The sequence below is a fragment of the Artemia sp. Qi Xiang Cuo genome, chromosome 4 (genome assembly GCF_049724085.1).
Source record: "Artemia sp. Qi Xiang Cuo chromosome 4, ASM4972408v1, whole genome shotgun sequence".
Taxonomy (NCBI): Eukaryota; Metazoa; Arthropoda; class Branchiopoda; order Anostraca; family Artemiidae; genus Artemia; species Artemia sp. Qi Xiang Cuo.
The window spans coordinates 1082028-1101967 of NC_142797.1; the positions used below are offsets into that span (position 1 = coordinate 1082028).

At 35.3% G+C, this 19940-nt stretch overlaps 1 protein-coding gene across 1 annotated transcript; it reads left to right on the forward strand.

The window, feature by feature from the left end:
* The first annotated feature begins 2 nt into the window (after window positions 1-2).
* Window positions 3-13870, forward strand: RpS21 (ribosomal protein S21). The gene is made up of 2 exons (XM_089088038.1): window positions 3-105; window positions 13582-13870. Exon 2 carries the CDS (start codon window positions 13587-13589, stop codon window positions 13833-13835), a length of 249 nt encoding a protein of 82 aa, XP_088944164.1. The 5' UTR covers window positions 3-105; window positions 13582-13586; the 3' UTR covers window positions 13836-13870.
* Window positions 13871-19940: the final 6070 nt, after the last annotated feature.

Consider the following 19940-nt stretch of genomic DNA (forward strand, 5'->3'; position numbering starts at 1 on the left):
TTTTTTTAAGAATTTATAGTTCGGCCTGCTATTTGTATGCTGGAGAAGAATTTTCAACAATTTTTAACAACATACACCCTCTTAAAAATCTGGACACAAATAGTGGTGTTTAATTTAGTTTAATACCTCCTCTAGTTGACCTGAACTGCTTTTTTTTTTGCAAACAAAAATTTTTTTTTGCAAAAAAATCTGTTTACTTTCTTTGATAGATTAGATACACTTATGCTATTTTGATTTTGTTAAATTTTAAGAGCAGAAGCAGCCCCAAAAGTTTGAACATAATACTCTCAGTCATTCTTGGGATACTGCTGTGATGCCTTATTGGTAATTAGCATTTACACAGTGGATTTTGATCTAATCTTATGACAGCATTAAGTTTTTAAACATAAAGTCAAATGGGAGGGTGGGCGTGGGAGGGGGATTAGTTTCCCTCCAATCACTTATGACTATTAAAAAGGACATCAGCCGTTTCTATTTTCAATCAAATGAGCCCTTTTCAAAGTTCCTAGGACAACTCCTTTGATACAAAGGGTCCTGGTCTAAACAACAACAACAAAAAAAACAATTTTATGTTTTACAACATCACTTTCTATGAAAATCTTACATGCTCCCAGGGCATAACTTGCAACCCTTGCCCTGAGGGTTGGTGGGGGGATGGGTTGTCATCCTTAAAGACCTAATTTCCAAAACTGAGGGCTCTGATGGGGTTATCATAATAAAAGACCTAATTTCCAGAACATTTGACTACAGACAAAATGGATATCACAAAATTTGATTGGATGTGTTTGGGGAAATGGTGGGCATGAGAGGGCGGTTAGTTGCCCTTCAATCACTTTCTACTATTAAAAGGGCACTATCCCTTTCAATTTTCAATTGAATGAGCCCTTTTTATATGTTTTACAACATAACCCTTTCCCTGAGGGTTGTGGGGGGATGAATTGTCATCCTTAAAGACCTAATTTCGAAAACTTTCAACTATGTTGAATAAAATGGCTATCTAAAAATTTTGATTGGATGTGTTTGGGGAAAAGGTGGGCATGAGAGGGGGATTAGTTGCCCTCAAATCACTTTCAACTATTATAAAGGGCACTAGCCCTTTGAAATTCTAATCAAATGAGCCCTTTTTCAAGTTCCTGTGACAAAGCTTTCAATAATAACCTTATATTCCCCAGGGATTAACTTATAACCCTTACCCCGTAAGACTGTGGGGGGAGTTTCCTACTCAAAGGTATAACTTCCTGAACTTTAAACTTCGTGGAACAAAATGGCTATCTAAAAATTTTGATTGGATGTGTTTGGGGAAATGGTGGGCGTGGAAGGGGTGTTAGTTGCTTTCCAATTACTTTAGACTAATATAAAGGGCACTAGCCATTTCAATTTCCAATCAAACGAGTCCCTTTTGGAGTTTCTACTATGATGCATTCTATAAAAATCTTACATGCCCCCAGGGCATAACTTACAACCCTTGCCCTATGGGCTGTGGGGGAGTGTCCTCCTCAAAAACATAATTTCTATCTGGAAATCCACAACACTGAACAAAATGGCTATCTAAAAATTTTGATTGGATGTGTTTGGGGAAAAGGTGGGTGAGAGGGGGGCTAGTTGCCCTCAAATCACTTTTGACTATTAATAAAGGCACTAGACCTTTGAATTTCAAATCGAATGAGTCCCTTTTCAAGTTTCTACAACAAAGATTTCAATAAAAACTTAAATGCCCCCAGGGCATAACCCTTGTCCTGAAGACTGTGGGGGGAGTGTCCTGCTCAAAGGTATAATTTCCTGAACTTTAACTGCATGGAACAAAATTGCTATCTCAATTTTGATTGGATGTGCCTGGGGAAATGGTGGGTGTGGAAGGGGTGCTAGTTGCCTTCCAATTACTTTTGACTATTAAAAAGGGCACTAGCCATTTCAATTTCTAATCAAATGAGCCCTTTTTGAAGTTTCTACAAAAGCGCATTCTATAAAAAACTTTATAGGCCCCCAGGGCATAACTTACAACCCTTGTCCTGAGGGCTGTGAGGGCTTGTCATCCTCGAAGACTTAATTTATAGAACTTAAAACTACGTTGAATAAAATGGTTATCTCAAAATTTTGATTGAATGTGTTAGGGGAAAAGATGGGCGTGATAAGGGGGTTACTTGCCGTCTAATCACTTTGAACTATTAAAAAGGGCACTAGCCCTTTGAATTGAATTTCAAATTGAATGAGCCTTTTTTGAAGTTTCTACTGCAATGCCTTCTATAAAAACCTTATATGCCCCCAGGGCATAACTTACAACCCTTGCCATGAAGGCTGTTGGGGAGTGTCCTCCTCAAAAAAAATAATTTCTATGTGGATATCAACTATGCTGAACAAAATGGCTATCTCAAAATTTTGATTGGATGTGTTGGGAGGAATGAGGGGCATGGGGGGGACTAGTTGCCCTCTAATAACTTTTAACTATTAAAAAGGGCACTAGCCCTTTGAATTTCCAATCCAATGAGTCTTTTTTGAAGTTTCTAGGACAGTGCTTTCTATAAAAATCTTATGTGTCCCCAGGGCATAACTTAAAACTCTTGCCCTGAAGGCTGTGGGGGAGTGTCCTCCTCATAAACATAATTTCCATTTGGAAATCAACTATGCTGAACAAAATGGCTATCTCAAAATTTTGAGTGGATGTGTTTTGGGAAATGGTGGGCATGGAAGGGGTGTTAGTTGCCTTCCAATAACTTTCAACTATTAAAAAGGGCCCAAGCCACTCCAATTTCAAATTGAATGAGCCCTTTTTGAAGTTTCTATGACAACTTCTTTGATACAAAGTGCCCTGCTCTAAAGGAAAAAAAAATAATAAATGATACATTGTGCCAACATTGTTCTTATATGCCCTCAGGGCATAACTCCCCCACAACTCCAAGGGTTGTGGGGGAGTCTCCTCCTCAAAAACATATTTTCTATCTGGAAATCAACTATGCTCAACAAAATGGCTGTCTCAAAATTTTGATTGGATGTGTTGGGAGGAATGGGGGGCATGGGGGGGGGTGGCTAGTTGCCCTCCAATAACTTTTGACTATTAAAAAGGACACTAGCCACTCCAATTTCTAATCAAATGAGCCCTTTTTGAAGTTTCTGACAACTCCTTCAATATAAAGTGCCCAGGTATGGAGAAAGAAGAAAAAAAATAATACATTGTGCCCACATTCTTCTTTACTTAGGCAGCACTAGCACGCAACCTATGATACTGCCTAGGTAAGTGAAGCTATCCAATTGATCAATCATCTCATTAGCCAACATCACTTCTTCAACTTCACTTACTCTTAATCTTAGCAACTTAGTCTTCTTAAGATTAATTTTCAAACCTATTCTTGCACAATGAAAATTCACTTATTTTGCCAACATTTTCATCTAATAGGCTGAAATCATCAGCATAATCTATGTCTAGGAAATTTTTACTTCCCAAATTGATTCTCTGTACTCCAATAGCTTTTGCCTGGTTTCTGAGGGTAGTAAATTACTTAATATGATGATACTTTTTAGACTTAGAAATGCTGTAGACCAAGTTTTAAGAGAAGAATAGTGTGGTAATGAGATGCAATGGCAATGGGAGAATATGGAACCAAATGGGAAAGTAAGACTTTCCCAGACTTAGGTTATGCTGATGATTTAAGCATCTTTGATGAAAGTGTGTGTAAAATGAATCAATTTTAAGAGATTTTGTGAGTTCAGGGTGCTGGAATAGGTTCGAAAATTAATGTTAAGAAGACTTTTGCTATGCACATTTGACTGGTTTATTCTAGAAGCTTTGCAATCATCCACATATAGCATCAAAGGGTTATTCAATTAGGTTGTACAGTCATTCATGTACATGCTGAATAATATAGGATCCAGAATGGTCCTCTGAGGAACTCCACTCATGACTGGGTGCATTTCAGAAAGACTGCACTGTAGTTGTACACCAACACCCTCTGAGTCCCGCCAGTTAGAAAGGCTTCTATCCAAGCTACAATATCTTGGTGCACTTCATATGTCTTTAATTTCAAAATAAGTAGGTGGTGTTGAACTTTAACAAAGGCTTTGGCTTGGTCAAGCAATAATACATCTTCTAGTAGACAAATATCTAAGAGACTAGTCACAAAATCATGACTCAATTAAGCTGATATCAATTGAACATCTTTATTGAAAACCATGTTGATGTTTGCTAAGCAGGGGATTTTTTTTAGATGGGAGACCAGTGCTTTGTTTGATGCCCTCAAGCACTTAAAGTACCAAGGACACCTAAAATGAAAACTAATTCATTAAATTGGTCAAGTGCAAACTTATACAGCCATATACGTCTTAAATTAGTGTGAAAAACCGATAATTCATTTTTTAAGGAGAAAGATCTCCTGTTTACATAATGTATTCCAATACGCAAGTTCGTGGCCAATTTCAAAAATAAAGAACGTGTGCTGTTAAACAGCAGAAAATGACCAAAAAATAAATAAATCAGCATATAGCCTTAGAAAGTGTTGTTTTCTTATATGTTCCGGTAAAACAGAAATCGGAACCTAGTTGAGCAGAGCTCTTTTCTTTGAAAAATACTTTTAAGGAATGCTTCTCTAGTCTTGATGTTACTAGGATTTTTGGCATTCCAGGATCTTTTAACCATGAAGCAGTGTAAAGGTAAACATTAAGGATTCTAAAAGAAAGCATCAATACATAGGCTACCCTATTGGTAGTTTTGCAGACCTAATGACTTCCACTGATAGCCTACCTTATGTAGGCTAAGGTAAGACACCTAGTAGGCTGTGTGATTTGCTTGAATATTTTGATATAAATCTACCTTATAGTTACTATATAATAGTAGCGTATACTTTTTATGCTTTTTTTATATTAGAAATACAAATTACTTGGGTGAGCACTGTTTGACTAGGCCTATTAAAGTCATTGGTTCTTTATACTCTAAGCAACAAATATTGTCATTCACTTTTATATTCTAGACACTATAAAATAATAACAGGAGTCGTTAGCCTATTGTGCTTACATTAAACATATATAATGATATAAAGTCTTCTCTATGATTTTTTAAATGTCACATGGATATAAATAAAAAAGAATAAGGTTATACTGAAAAAATTTTTTTATTCTCATTTCCTGGATAATCAACTAAAATGTCACAAAAAATAACTAAAACTACATCACTGATACATAGAGAAAACGACACAGTCATACAGATGGCTTTTCATAGTTCCAATTGCAGTTCAGGCAACTTGGTGGTCACATATCAATCCAAAAACTTAGTCAACCTACCTGAGAATTTATGTGGCCAGGAAAATTAGGCTTAGAATGCTTCTTCATCAGCAAGTTCCATAGACATTGTCTGTTGTGAGTCAGCCCAAAAATCTTAGTCATCTCTATTGTAATTTAAGTAGACTTTCCAAGTAGGCCTGTCTGCTTAGAGTCTAAGGCATTTTGACCACGTTTTAGGATTAACATGACCACTAAGTCACCTGGACTTGCAGTCCTGAGTCAGAAAACCCATTCTATAAGCCAAGACAGTTACACTAAAACAGAATTAATTGAAAATTGGTTGACTGAAAAGTTGCCTGGCCTTGTGTGCAAACAAGTGGTATAGGGTCTACCTGCCTAAAGTCTTAGACAGGCAACCCAGTTTATAAGCTCAGACAGTTACACTAACACAAAATTCATTCAAAATTGGTTGACCCAACAAGCTGCCTGGATTTGCAGGTGAACAAGTGACATAAGGTCTGCCATACATAACCTAAACTAACCTAGGTACCTTTTTCCTCCTAAACCCCAAAAAACTAAAGCTTGAATATAGTTCCTGGAGTGAGAAACCCCTTGTTTATAGAGCATAAGATAGGAAATTACTGGGTTATGTTATATGTTCTTGGCTTTTCTCAAGCTGCATTCTTGCATGTTGCCCATATATTAGAAAAGTACCCAAAAAAATTTTGTGGAACAAAACAGGAATTATATTAAGAACAAAATTAAAGAGTCATAACTTCTCTGAATGACAAATGTTGATTAAATAAAGCAATACTATTAGATCATTATCTGTCATGTTATTATGTAATATATATTATTGTATTATGACTCATATACAATATATTGTTGCATTGTTTGTACTTGCCATTGTACACTGTTTATTCTAATTCAGCATTAGGCCACATAATTTTGGGGTGCCAATTTTGTGAGGGGGGAGCAGTTGCCTCAGTTAGACTTTTAAAAATACCTTATTATTTCTATTTTGCTACTTTTTATTTTATCATGGCTAACTGGTTATTTTTGCCCCATTTACATTTTGAGGATTGGAATCACTGACATAATTACCAGATACAAATCATCAGCACAACTGGGTTATATTTTGTTTAGTGATGAGCCTGAATAAAAGACTCTTACTTAGTTACTACATAATGAATAAATCATTATGGTTATTAGACTTTGAAGTTGATACCACGAGCCTATGCTTTACTCCCCCCTAATATGGAAATATATAGCCTAAGTCAGCTTCAATCATTAGTCAGCTACATATGACCTATTTTTCTCCTTAGCCGGTTATTTAAAGAAGCAAATTTTTGAGCATAGGGTTACTAGGTTTCTATGGGCTGTTCTGAGCCTTCTAGCCCCTTCAGGGCTCAAAAATAATAGTCCCTGTAAAGTGATTATTTAATTATAAAAGAGCATGAAAAATGCTCATTATTTTGGCTGAAACGCTAAATTTTGTTGAAAACTGCAGTCTAGGCTATGTACCAAAAATATGGTGTTGATTTATAATACAGGGTATATTTTTCACCATTATGGAGGGAGGGAGGGGAGTCTTGATAAATTTAGCTATATATGGATTTACAATAGAGTTCTGACTATACGTGTGTCTAATTTTTTAGGCCAGGCCATCTTAATATTAAATTAGGCTAATCATAAAACTTTTAATATAGCTTTTAACTTAGAAGCTTAATTTTTTTATAATGTCCTTTGCCTATCACAATTAAAACAGTTGAAATGGGTGACTTTGGTATTGATTGTTTTTTTTTTTGCTCTTTTGGATTCTTAAAAAGATATATTTTATTAAAAACAGGTACTATCAAGGTACTATCACTTAAATATAATAGCTCCCTATGCCCCCTCCCTCTGGATACAATCTTGATAGGATACCGTCTGTGCTTTAAATAACAAAAATATTTAACTTATTGGCACCCCTTCTTTAAAAAAAATCGAGGTATTATGATTTAAATATTATAGCTCACTACTCCCCCCCTCTCTGGATACCACTTTGATAAAATACCGTCTCTGCTTTAAATTAGAAAAAAAATTGGGGGGATCCCTGCTTTTAATAAAAAAAATTTCGAGATATTATCATTTAAATGTAATACTTCCCTCCCCCCTCCTCTGGATACCACATTGATAGGATACTGTCTCAGCTTTCATTAGAAAAATAAGTTACTTAATAATTAACTAGGTCACTATATGGTTCAAACAAACACGCAAAATAACGTTAAAAAGCTTAGTGTTCCTTGAAAAAAATTGAGGGTATGAGTAAGGGGGTACAAAGACAACAACAAAAATGTCAAAATTACTCAGATATACCTAAAATTATTGGAAAACTGAGTCATAGATTTGCCGTGGCATTCAATAAGATCCAAACAATACAATTAAAAGGGAGCACACACAGAAGCCAAATTAGGCCAGTAGCCCATGAGAAGTCGCAAAATACCCAAGACAATGAACAAGTCCTACTGGAGGGCCTTGGGTCCATCAAAATAATTTAATGGTTTCCCAGGGATTTTGATATAATTTTCATTTGTGGACATTTTAAATTAAAAAAATAATCAACCTGTGGGCATCCCCGCTTTCAATAAAAAAACGAGGTACCATCATTTTAAAATTATATCACCCTACCCCGACTCCTATAGGCGATGATTTACAATTTATTTTTGTATAATATTTTTTAGGTAAGTTCCAGTCCAATCTTTAATTCCCAAACCTTGTACATAGCTTAGTCTATAGCTAAATTTGTCACAATAGAAGGTTTTTTTTTGGGATTCAACTTGAAAATAAAATTCTTGACTACAAACGATGTAAGAAATAGCGATTGGGAAACTGCATTCGAAATGATTTGAACCCATTTCATAAAGACGATCCTGTTTTTTGTCAACATATGAAGAACTGTGTATATTGCAATATTTGCAATTGCATCTGTCTCTTTTTTATGCAAAGTAACAAAAGAGACGAAAATTAATGAACAAGAGACTAGTGAATAATTATGGTGTGCCAAGTAATATTTGGCAGTGAAAATCACTGGTGATAAATCGCTAGTGGTGGCACCGTGATTGCGTGGTTTTCGGGGATTCGGAAACCCAAATTTTTTTTTGGGGTGACGCATAGATTTTCGGGGAAATACCCGAAAATTTGGGGATAGTGCAAGCCCTGCTTGATTTCTAATCAGGAAAATCGAAATACTAAACCACACAAGAAGGAAAAGCTCCGAATTTGAGGTTGACGCAATAAAGAATTGCCGCAAAATTAATTTGAAATCGACCGAACGCCGCCGCCTCTGTCGGTGGCGGCGTGCCGGCGGCATTGCGACACTTTGGTGGCGCCAGGCCTCTCGTCGGTGGCGTTTGGTCGATCTGCCGGCGCGGCGTCGCGGTCTAGCTGGAACAAGTATCCTGAAATGGTATCTTGTATACCATCTAGCGCTTGGTCATCATCAAAATATTTTCTGACACATCAGAATAGTCACTTTCTGAACTTGAGGTCATATTTTTTCACAAAATGTATTTTCATTAATTTATATATATAACAATCAACAGATTTTGTAAATTTGAATTTTCACAAATGAAAAACAATAGTTTTCGCTAATATTATTCAGCTCCGAAGTTTATCGTTGTTTTATTATTGACAACACTGTTTTGCGAATTTATTCAAACTAAAAATGCTAATAGCAGCTAAACAAAAACTCGTAGGAAACCCGGATTTTCAGGTATGAATAGACCTAAAATAGATTAGGAGGGCTAAATGTGTTTTCATTTTGGTGTCCTTGGTACTTTAACATACAATTCATATGGGACTTGTAGGCCAAGGCTGCATCCCAATCTGTCTTCCATGGTTGCATCTGCCAGTCACAATCAGCTCCAGATTTGAAGGAATTGATTGTAGGGGATGTTACTGTTTCATCAGTCTGAATTCCAGTAGGACATTATTCTATTGGAGGAGAAGTGGTTGGCTGTATGGATCTGGGCTCTCATCTGAAACCACTTCATTGAATGCCCTCTTGTTTTCTGCTTGGTGTCTAGTTGAAGATAAGATGGAGGACTATCACTGGTTAAAAACATCTTAGTCTGGATCATGTCTCTCCTTTGTCTTCTATAAACCAGTGATTGTAGCTTGTTTTCTTAATCTTGCAGGATAGTCCAGACCTATTCACCTTCTGTCCCCTTCCTTATACATGCTGTGCCCTTTCTTTGAATGGATTCAAGGGCAGGTACATTATCCTAATTAAAAGAGAGGCAAAAGTCCTGCCATTCTCAATGAATAACCAAACTAGGGCTTTTTAGTCTGTGGAGCTTTGGGGAAGTCTTTTTTAGGAAGCCTGTTTGTTTTGATGCTTTGCCAATGACTATTCTTGTGTGGGATGTGAATTTCTGCTTGTTATTATCCCCTTTGAAGGTAGATAAAGCTCTATTGCAGGGTCTTTTTAAATGATACATACTAATAAAATATAAATAATTTCTGAGACCACACTGGCTAATCATGATAAAACATAAAATTGCAAAGAAAGGAAGAAAACAAGAACAATTAACAGCCAGTGAAAAAAATTGAAAAATTATGCAAGTATTTCAGTCAAGACCTCTGCTTGACCGTCCTCAGTGCAAAATAAAACTGATAAAAATATAAAATACCAAACCTTAAAATAATAACACAAAACTAAAATTGGACTTTCACTGGCTGTTAATTGTCCTTGTTTTCTTCATTTCTTTGCGATTTTATGTTTTACCGTAAAATAAAGGTACCAGAATACCATCATTTTAGAAAATTCAAGTTTAGAGGGTTTTGTTGATCTTGGAGTGTAGTTGAGTTAGGTGAATAGAACTTCCAGGAATGGATCCAGGGGCTTAATTTTCTCCTGTGAATGTGTTTGGAATACTTGTCACCACTCCTTCCTCTCTCAAAAGGGCACTGACCTTGGTCATCTTCACATTTCTTGTTTCCTCATTTTTCCTTTATATTTAATTTCTTGTTGGGATGGGAATGCTGGGATGTTTTGACATTAAAATGCACCCTTTGAGGTATTTCCCTCCCCTAATAATTTTTAAGGTCTCCCTCCCTAGCCTAAAAATATTTTTAAGGTCTGAATAAATTTCACTGTCTTAGGTAAGTTCTGTTGTTCTACAATTCCAATCATTTCCATACAAGGGCTTTAAACCTCTACAATGGGCTTATATGATTGTTTGTTGTTAGGGAGGAAGAGAGATGCCTCAAAGGGTGCATTTTAATACCAAAACGTCCCAACTTTCATTGAGCCTTCAGATAAGTACAACATTTGTTCTAAAGGAGAGACAAGGGGAGGGTGGAGGTAGAAATTGATATATGATACCCAGGGCTTTATCCGGGACTGTTGTTTGGGGGGGGGTTTTTGCTGGGGGAAGGGGATACAAACAACTTTAAAAAACATCAAAAATTTGAAATTTAGATTTATAATCCCTCTTGATTTCTGGAAATATTTCTGGTCTATGCTGTTATTAGGAAAGTAAAGACACATTAAATCCCAAAGTGAGCAGAATTTATTCCATATAAGAAGGGGACTGCCCCTTCCTTATCTCCATCTCATGATCAGAGAAACTTCAAAGGGTGCTCATTACATCAGAAATTGAGAGTTCTAGTCCTGTTTTTATAAGTTGAAAGTGATTGGAGACCAACCAGCTGTGGAGGAAGGGGGGGGGATAAACACTGCCTTTCAGTGCCAATACATAACAGATGACTGTTTTGGTGAGCTTTGAAAAGACATAAGTTTAGGTCCCTTGCATGTCAACTTTGAATTGTTAGAACTAAGGAAATTATCCTTTGTTTTTCTCTTTCTTTCATTCTTATGCTTGAGAGTTAAGGCTGAGTAGAAAGAATAAAAATCAGATAAATAAGGTGGTTTAATGACAAAAATGGCTGTAATGTTAAATACTCTGTAAGTAAAGTCTTGGTCTTAGACTCAAGACTGGGCTAATAAGTGGAAATTATTCTTAGATTCTGAAAATTTAATTGCATCAAAAATTTCTGTTTTATCAAAACAAAAAATCAGAAAGGAGTAAATTTTAATATTGTGCACAACCTAGGAACCATTTAATTTTATTATTTTGTAATTGAACCATTAAATGTCATTTTGCGTTTAATCTTCTAATTATAGAAATGATAATTGTAAAAATGACAAAAACAAAATATTTTGGTGTTGCATGGAAATTGTAGGCGATAACCATTTTCTGAAGTTAAACACTTTAGGTACTTTAATGTTGGGGATTTTGACTTGAATAGAAATAAGTTTAAGTGTTTGTGAAGGTTTTCCTGTGTATTTTCAGTGTTGTGTTTTCACAATCATGTAAACGGTTTTCAAATGGGCTGTGCTTTGTGCATTCCAGTGTATCACAATCGGGTTCAAAAAGACACTTTTAATCAGGTGATAGGGCAGACAACCCTTTGAATTTTCTGTGATACTAAAAAAAATGTTGTTAGATTTGTTCTTACCTTTATTCTCAGATATATTTACAACTATGCATATTTATGACATTAATTTGCTTCCTATTTTCCATAGTTGAATACATTTTAACCATATTTTGATTTCCCTTAAGGTGAGGGGTGGATCTGGACCCCCCATACTACTTTTTATATTTTGTACTCAATTAATGTTATTTTTGTCTTGAACTTTATTGTTTATTTGGACAGTTTTTTTTAACTTATGTTTATGGCAGTTATTATAGGTTTTTTGTTTGTAAATTAAGAGAAGATTAACAATTTGATCTGTCTTTGGAACTTTGTAATTTGTCCCGAAAATTAAAATTTTTATTGGCTTTTGTGGACTTGTCCCTGAACATTTGTATAAGAAAGGGGTAATTTTTCTAATCTTAGTAAAAATTCCGTTTTTAGTTGAAATTATAATTATTCTTATATTGCTTTATTTGGATGTAATATTTGAGGGTTGTTTAACCACAAAGAACAAAAGATAAATTTGACAATAGGTTTGGCTGTACAAACTTGGAATTAAGATGATATTCTCTCTCGTTTTTTTTCTATGATGTGTTGGCGTGAACTAATAAATTCTTCTTCGCTCATAACATTCCATAGTATAAACTGAATCCCATACATCTAAATTTCAAGCAGTTAGGCGGATCTGTAAAAGTGACTTAAAAAATAAAGAGTTGCAAAACACAAAAAAAAGGTGAAAGGAAAAATAGCATCCTAAGTAACAGCTTTTTGATGAAGAACCAGGGTTTAGAACTGGGGTTCCAATTACAGGTAGGGGGCAATTGCCTGTCATTGGATTTTCCTCCCCCTAGATATTGAAAACTACTCTTTTTTGTACTCTCATTGACAAAAATTACCCTTTGCTATATTTTGGAAAATACCTTCTGTTGTATCTGCTAAAGAAAGTTGGTCCCCCATTTAAGCTACTTATTAATTATACAGAACACATCCAAGAAGTGAAGTTTAATTTATCCTAATGAAATATACCAAAATATGATGAAAATATAATACTTTATTAACAATATTATGGAGACCGGGTTCTCTCAGGTCTTACGTATCAAAATTTTTTAATATGTTCAGTTCTGGATAGTTGACAAGGACCCTATTTAATTATAATTTAAACTAATCATTTGTTCTAAATAGATATATTACTCCATAATACTGATATATTTATATTATTATTTTAAAACTAGCTATTTAATATTGAAAATGCTTGATTTTTTTTCGAGAAGTTTTAAGTAGCATTCTTTCAGAACCGTTAATATAAAAAACACACCAGTTTTAGTGTATGTCTTGATTTGCAGTAAAAAAAATTAAAATGAAACTGTTTATGATTTTTAAATTTATATTGCAGACATGTATAAAATTAATGGTGAATTTGTTGATCCCTGCATTATCTGGAATATAATAGCCCTCAAATAGCCTAGGCTCTTGGCCCTCAAGTAGGATTTATTGTCAGTGAAAAAAAAAGAAATGAGCAAGACTTCTGTCGAAATATTATGGTAGCCAAATAGCCCACGATTTCTATGCACGTGTTTATTTTTCAAAAAAAATGCTGAGCACAGGAATAACAGACTATTAATTAGATAAAATAACGTTGACAGCTCATTTTTGGGTGAAAATTTCTCTTTGGTCATGAGCTATGGTAGTTCTAAATTAATTATAGCCAAACGTGAATTGGTTGCCGGAACTGTAATGGCTGTAATTTAATGGTTTCTTAAAAATTATGACTAGAAGATTTTATATGGGCTCATTAAATTTTTTCACCTTAATATACTTTATCCTCGGACATTAAACCAAAACCTGAAAATTTTCTCAAAATATACTATTTAGAACTGTTGAGTACAATTGATAGTTAGAATTATATTGCAGACAATATGCAAAACGACGCTGGAGAATTTGTTGATCTCTACATTCCTCGAAAATGTTCTGCCTCCAACAGGATCATACATGCTAAGGATCATGCTTCAATTCAGATCAACTTTGTGGATGTTGACGAAAGCGGAAGAGCCCAGAGCACATTTAAAACCTTTGCTATATGCGGAGCCATTAGAAGAATGGGAGAGGCAGATGATTCCATAAACCGACTCAGTAAAGATGCAGGAATTTTGTCGAAAAATTTCTGATTTTTGTGCTTTGTTAAATAAACAAGGTCCATGAACTTGCTTCTTTTTGTGTATATTAAAGGCTTTGGAGGGATGGGGTAAATTTAGTTGCTCTCTGATTACTTTGACTCTTAAAAAAGGCACTAGAAGTTCTGATTTCCAATCCAATGAGCCCACTCCAAAGTTTATACGACCACCCTTTTCGCAAAAACCTTATATGCACCCAGTGGACCTTCAACTATGCTGAACAAAATGGCTGTCTCAAAATTTTTATTGGATGTATTATGAGAAATTTTAGGTATGGGGGGGGGGGGCTCGTTGTTCTCCAATCACTGTCTGCTATTAAAAAGCAACTGAAACTTTCAATTTCCAATGGAATGAGCTCCTTTTGAGAAAAACCTTCGTAATTCTATTTAATAAGTATTTTTCATTTTATGTATGTGATAGGTTGCAAATTGTTCGTTGGTTGCAATCACATGTACTAATGCTAAAATTCGTTCCATGGTCATAGTAATTATTAACGCGACCATATTTGGGACTAGGGTTGAAAAGAGTTTCAGGATGGTAATATATAACTACTGAAAAGCCTTTGGATGAATTGAGTGGCACAAAGATAAAAAAAACTCATTATTTTGGGATATTTATTGCTTTTATTCTGAGCAGTAATGTCAAGTACACTAAATTTTGAACACAAATGAAACCAGTTAATCTTAAAACATATAGACATTAATAAAAAAAAGTGAATGGAACAATATTGTTCAATAGAAATCTTCATAAAATGTACTAATTTTAAGGCTTTCCTGCTCTAGACTCTATGCCCATCTCTGGCCTTCTCCATTGCAAAATTTATTTGTTGACCTTATTTGAGTAGAAAGAGAGCTGATACATTAGGAACGACTGAAGAAAATAATAAATTTACTGTTGTTTACCACAAATATTTTTGAAAATTCTTGCATTTTCATTGTATTTCATAAAAAAATTAAAATTAGAAAGAGGAAGCAGCTTAGAGAACCCGAACTTCAATCTTTTTTAAATATACAACACAGTATTTTATAATCACTTCCTTGAGTGGCTTTAATTGGGGACATGCTCCCCCCGCCAATTGACCCCACTGTTCCCAGCAAGTTTCCCTAAAAGGGGCGAAACTGGTTATTTAGGTCTGCCTCTGTAACTACCATTCATTACGACCACTCCTGTTATATGTCTAGTGCACAGTATGAAGATATAGCAGTAAGTTTACCGCAGATAATTTCTGAATCTTCATTCTCGGTGCGAACAAACAGTTCCACTCACTCCTGCTTGCAATACCGCGAACAAACAGCTCATCTCATTTGATCTGCCATTAGCAATCCAATTACCCTGGAACGCATATTTTGGCAGAAACTTTCTCAAAATACTTTTGAAACCAACTTGAGACTTCGAAACCTACTTTTAATTCCTAAAAACATCTAATAATAACACTGCACTACTAATTACCGATTTTCATATATGTATTGGAATAAATTAATTTAAAATTAGTTTCTTCAATGTTCTCTGGAGCACTCGCACCTCGGTCCGGGTTTTTATAATGGGTGGGATAGGGAAAGATCATACTGCCTATAATTTATATACTGAGGTCTAGTGACTGTGGTTGTGCGCTCCACTGCTTTTTCTGTATTGTCTGGTGTCTGTTCGGATGATAAATCGGTGCATAAACCCCCCCCCCCCAAAAAAAGAACATTTTCTAGTAACCTAATTTTGGCTGCCTATTAGCATTGAGTCAACCCACTGCAGGGGGGGGGGTAAAATTAATAACGCAAAAAATTAGATGGATTATAGAACAATCATAACAAAATCTCCATCTGTGCCAATAGAATCAGCCTGGTCAAATCATTGGGGCCATCATCATGCAAAAAATGAGAGTTGATAACCAAAATCAACCGTTATTGTAAATAACCAAGTAAATATCTGTAGCAAATTAGCTTAATTTATCTATTTTTTTTTAGTAATTTTAGTTTAGGACTTCTGAAAGATTTCTAATCTTAGTCCAATTAACTTTTTTAATGTGTTAGATGGTTGAAACTCGTGCAAGAGAATTCTTTCTCAGATTATTTTAAACGGCCTTAAATGAACAAACCTCCCTCCATGGGGTGCGCTTTTTGGGTCAGCCCTCTAAGTGGGCATTACTACACTGCTTAACCTCTCTAAAAAGTATGCTGTATAATTTGCCTGTGCGTGTAGCGAAAGACTGCAGATGTTTCTATTTGCTATGTTTTTCACCAAAGGGAAATTGAATTAAAACATAAAAAGAAGAACAGGGGATTCGAGTTGGGCGGTATTCTTTCTTACGGAGAGGTTATTGCCGCTCGTTCTTAGGGTTCTGTGTCTCTCTTTGATGATGGAGATGCTAAATTATTTGCTATGACAGTGAGTTTAGACAACATTGGAGCCAAGAGCTAAGCAGGATAACGCTGCAATTGAGAAAATAACATTCACTTGCAAAAAATGCAAATTTTTTTCCGAATAATTAAGATAATAAGTAATAATAATGTACATAATTAATGTACACTTTTAGGGTAAAATTTAATATATATATATATATATACATATATATATATACATATATATATATATATATATATATATACACACATATATATATATATATATATATATATATATATATATATATATATATATATATATATATATATATATATATATATATATATATCGAACAGTTCGTTGTAACGAACTGTAAGTAAGGAGCGCATCCGCTCAATAGTAACCAAAACTTTTAAAAACTGAATTTTGCGGTCAATAGATACATAAAAAGAATCAGATTTTTATGCTGATATCAAATATATAAGTTTCATCAAGTTTGGTCTTACCCATCAGTTACGCCCCTGAAAAAATTCGCCTTATTTTCGAAAAAAGGGGGAAACACCCCCTAAGTCACAGAACTTTAATGAAAATCACACCGTCAAATTCAGCGTAGCCGAGAACTCTACTATAGAATATTCAAGCTTCTGTCGGCAAAAATGTGGAATTTTATATTTTTTTTGCCAGAAGAAAGATCAGGGATGCGTGTTTATTTGTTGTTTTTTTCCCAAGGGTGATCGTATCGACCCAGCGGTCCTAGAATATCACGGGAGTGCTCATTCGAACGGAAATTAAAAGTTCTAGTTCCCTTTTTAAGTGACCAAAAAATGGAGGGCAACCAGGTCCCCTCCTACGCTCATTTTGTTCCTAAAGTCACCCGATCAAAATTTTAGATAGCCATTTTGTTCAGCATGGTCGAAAAATACAATAACTATATTCGGAGGGGGTTTTAGTAAAAAAAAATGTGTGTGGGGGGGGGGGGTTTACACAAAAAACGTACAAAAAATTTGTTTATATCCATTTTTGTTACGTTTTTACGAGTCAAGCACATATTTCGGGGGGGGGGGATTCAAACCCCCCTAGCCCCCCTCTGGGTACAGCCTTGGTATTTGTTGTTAGGAACTATACAGAAGTTTTCAGGGGGATTTTTTCTGGTAGTTGGGGGAGGGGGTACGTGGGAGGATCTTTCCATGGGGGAAAGGACATTGCTTTGAAGAGGGTGTCGGATTTCCCAGCATTATTTAAAAATCGATCAGAAATTAAATAAAAAAAAAACAATTTTTTCAACTGAAAGTAAGGAGCAATATTAAAACTTAAAACGAACAGAAATTATTACGTATATGGTTGGGTTTGCCCCCTAGTTATTACCTCGCTCTTTACGCTAACGTTGTTTTTGTACTTTCGTCGGAGTTATTTATTCTAATTGACGGCCTTTGTGATTAAGGGGTCATTCTTAAAGAATTAGAACAAAATTTGAACTTCAGCGTAAAGAGCGAGGTATTGACTAGGGGGCGAACCCCCCTAATATACGTAATAAAAATATACGAATATAGAAGTTCGTTATGTAAGTTAATTCGTATAATGTCAGATCAAAATTTCGAGAAAGCCATTTAGCCAAACCTCCCCCCCCAAAAAAAAACGCAAAATTAATATGCAAATTTCGTTTTAATTATTCATGTGCGGTGAGCCATAATCAAAGCTGCTTTAATTCTAAAACGTTCAGAAATTAAATAAAAAAACTAAGTTTTTCAATTGAAAGTAATGAATTCTGTGAAATTATTCCGTGAATGAAAGGGGCTGTCCCCTTCTCAGTGCCTCGCTCTTTACGCTAAAGTTCGACTCTGTCTCACAACTTTATTTTTTAAAACAATAAAAAACTTTAGCGTAAAAAGCGGGGCGTTGAGGACGGGACATGTATCCCCCCACGTGGAAAATACATCCCCGCTGAAAGGAGATTATTCCCAAAAACTTTCTTCCCACTGAAAATTCCCCAAACAATCCCATCCCCCTGCAGAACACTCCCCGACGAAAAGTGTCCGTATGTTTCACAATAACAAATATTATCTGTAAGCACTGGACAAATTACAAAAGTCATTTAAAATTCTAGAATGGTTTTATCCGATTGTTTTGTAGTTAGGGAAGGAGAGACGAGGGGAGGGTGGAGGTAGGAACTGATGTATAATCCCTTGGGCTGTAACAAGGATTTTTTTTTTGGGGGGGGGGTACAAAAAAAAGATCAAAAATGTGAAACTGGTATCTACCACCTTACAATTTCTGGTCTACGCTGTTATTATGAAAGTAAAGAGTAAAATTAAACCACAAAATGAGCAGAATTTATTCCGTAGAGCAGGGGAACTGCCCCTTCCTCATTCATAACTCCACTTCATTGTTGCAGAAACTTCGGAGGGTGTTCACTAGATCAGAAATTGAGAGTTCTAGACTTTTTTGCATAAGTCGAAAGACATCGGAATCCAACCCGCAGCGAGGGGGGTAAACGCCTGCCACCCTTTATTTACTGTTATTTAGTTTTCCCTAGGGGCGATTGTGGCGAACCAGTGGTTCTAGGAAATCGGGAGTGCTCGTTTGAACGGAAATTCAAAGTCGAAGTGTCATTTTCAAGTAGCCAACAATATTACGCAACGGGAAAGTGGGGTTTTCTGCCATTTTGTGGCACTAAACTACTATTTTGACTCAAAGAGAGCACAGCTATCGATTTGAAATTCTGAAATAGCCAATTGATTTAAAAACTTGGAAATTGCGCTTCCCAGTTTCAGAGGAAGTCATGCCACAAGATGACACATTCGTCCCAAAAAAGGCACGTAGTCCACACAAAATCGATGGCCATTGTGTAGGCGAGGGGCGGAGCATCAGAGGGCATTTAAATGCCAAAACTGTCAACCTCTCTTCGAGAGAGAGTGAGGTTTAATTATCTGTGTCAATTAAATTGTCTTAACATTCTCGCCATTGTTTAAGTCCATTATTGAATTATTCAGTAAATCTTATCATTCCGCAAAAGTTGAGCCTAAATCTCTATGAGCCTTCAGATAAATATAGAAAAGGGTCAGGGGAGATCAAAATTACTTTGATCGCACATTAGAGTGATCATGAATATTCATAGACATTACTATAATTACTTAAACGTAACTGCAACAGTTTTTCTGCTGTATTCGGCAACTGTTTAACCGTAATTCAGCTTCCAACGGTAATCCATTCTGTGTTAGTCTATTCTTTGGAAAATTCTGTACGACTTATTGTTTTAAACTATTTTACGTTTTTTGATGGCAAACCCTTATCCCTTCTTAATCTATTGACCTTCTTTTTATGTGTTTACTTTTTCATTCAGTTTTGACCCCGAAACGCAAATTCGACTGATCTAGGCTTGTGATATATTAACACTATAAAACTTGACCCATACCTTGATCACACATTAAAGGATTTTGTGAGCATTAAGTGAAGCAGATCAATCATTGTTGTGATTTTTTTTGTTACTTTCGCTAGAAACATTGGCTGTTACTAAATTTTATATGTCAGATGATCGGTTAAAGAACAACTATGATTTTTTTTTTATTTTAACCATTATCTTCCTTCTCTCCACGAGGGTAAAAAACTTAACCACAGGGTAAAAACAAATTAACGCAACTAATCTAGAGATAATTATTATTTCATATCAATTCAAAAGATATTAGTAGAGATAAAATTAAGTACATATATTAGACAACACTTGATTTTTTTTTATCCGAACTAGTATCTTCTGAAGAATAAGAA

Bases quoted from the DNA above. Each gene is read 5' to 3' on its own strand.
- RpS21 (XM_089088038.1), top strand. From the start codon at position 13,587: ATGCAAAACGACGCTGGAGAATTTGTTGATCTCTACATTCCTCGAAAA.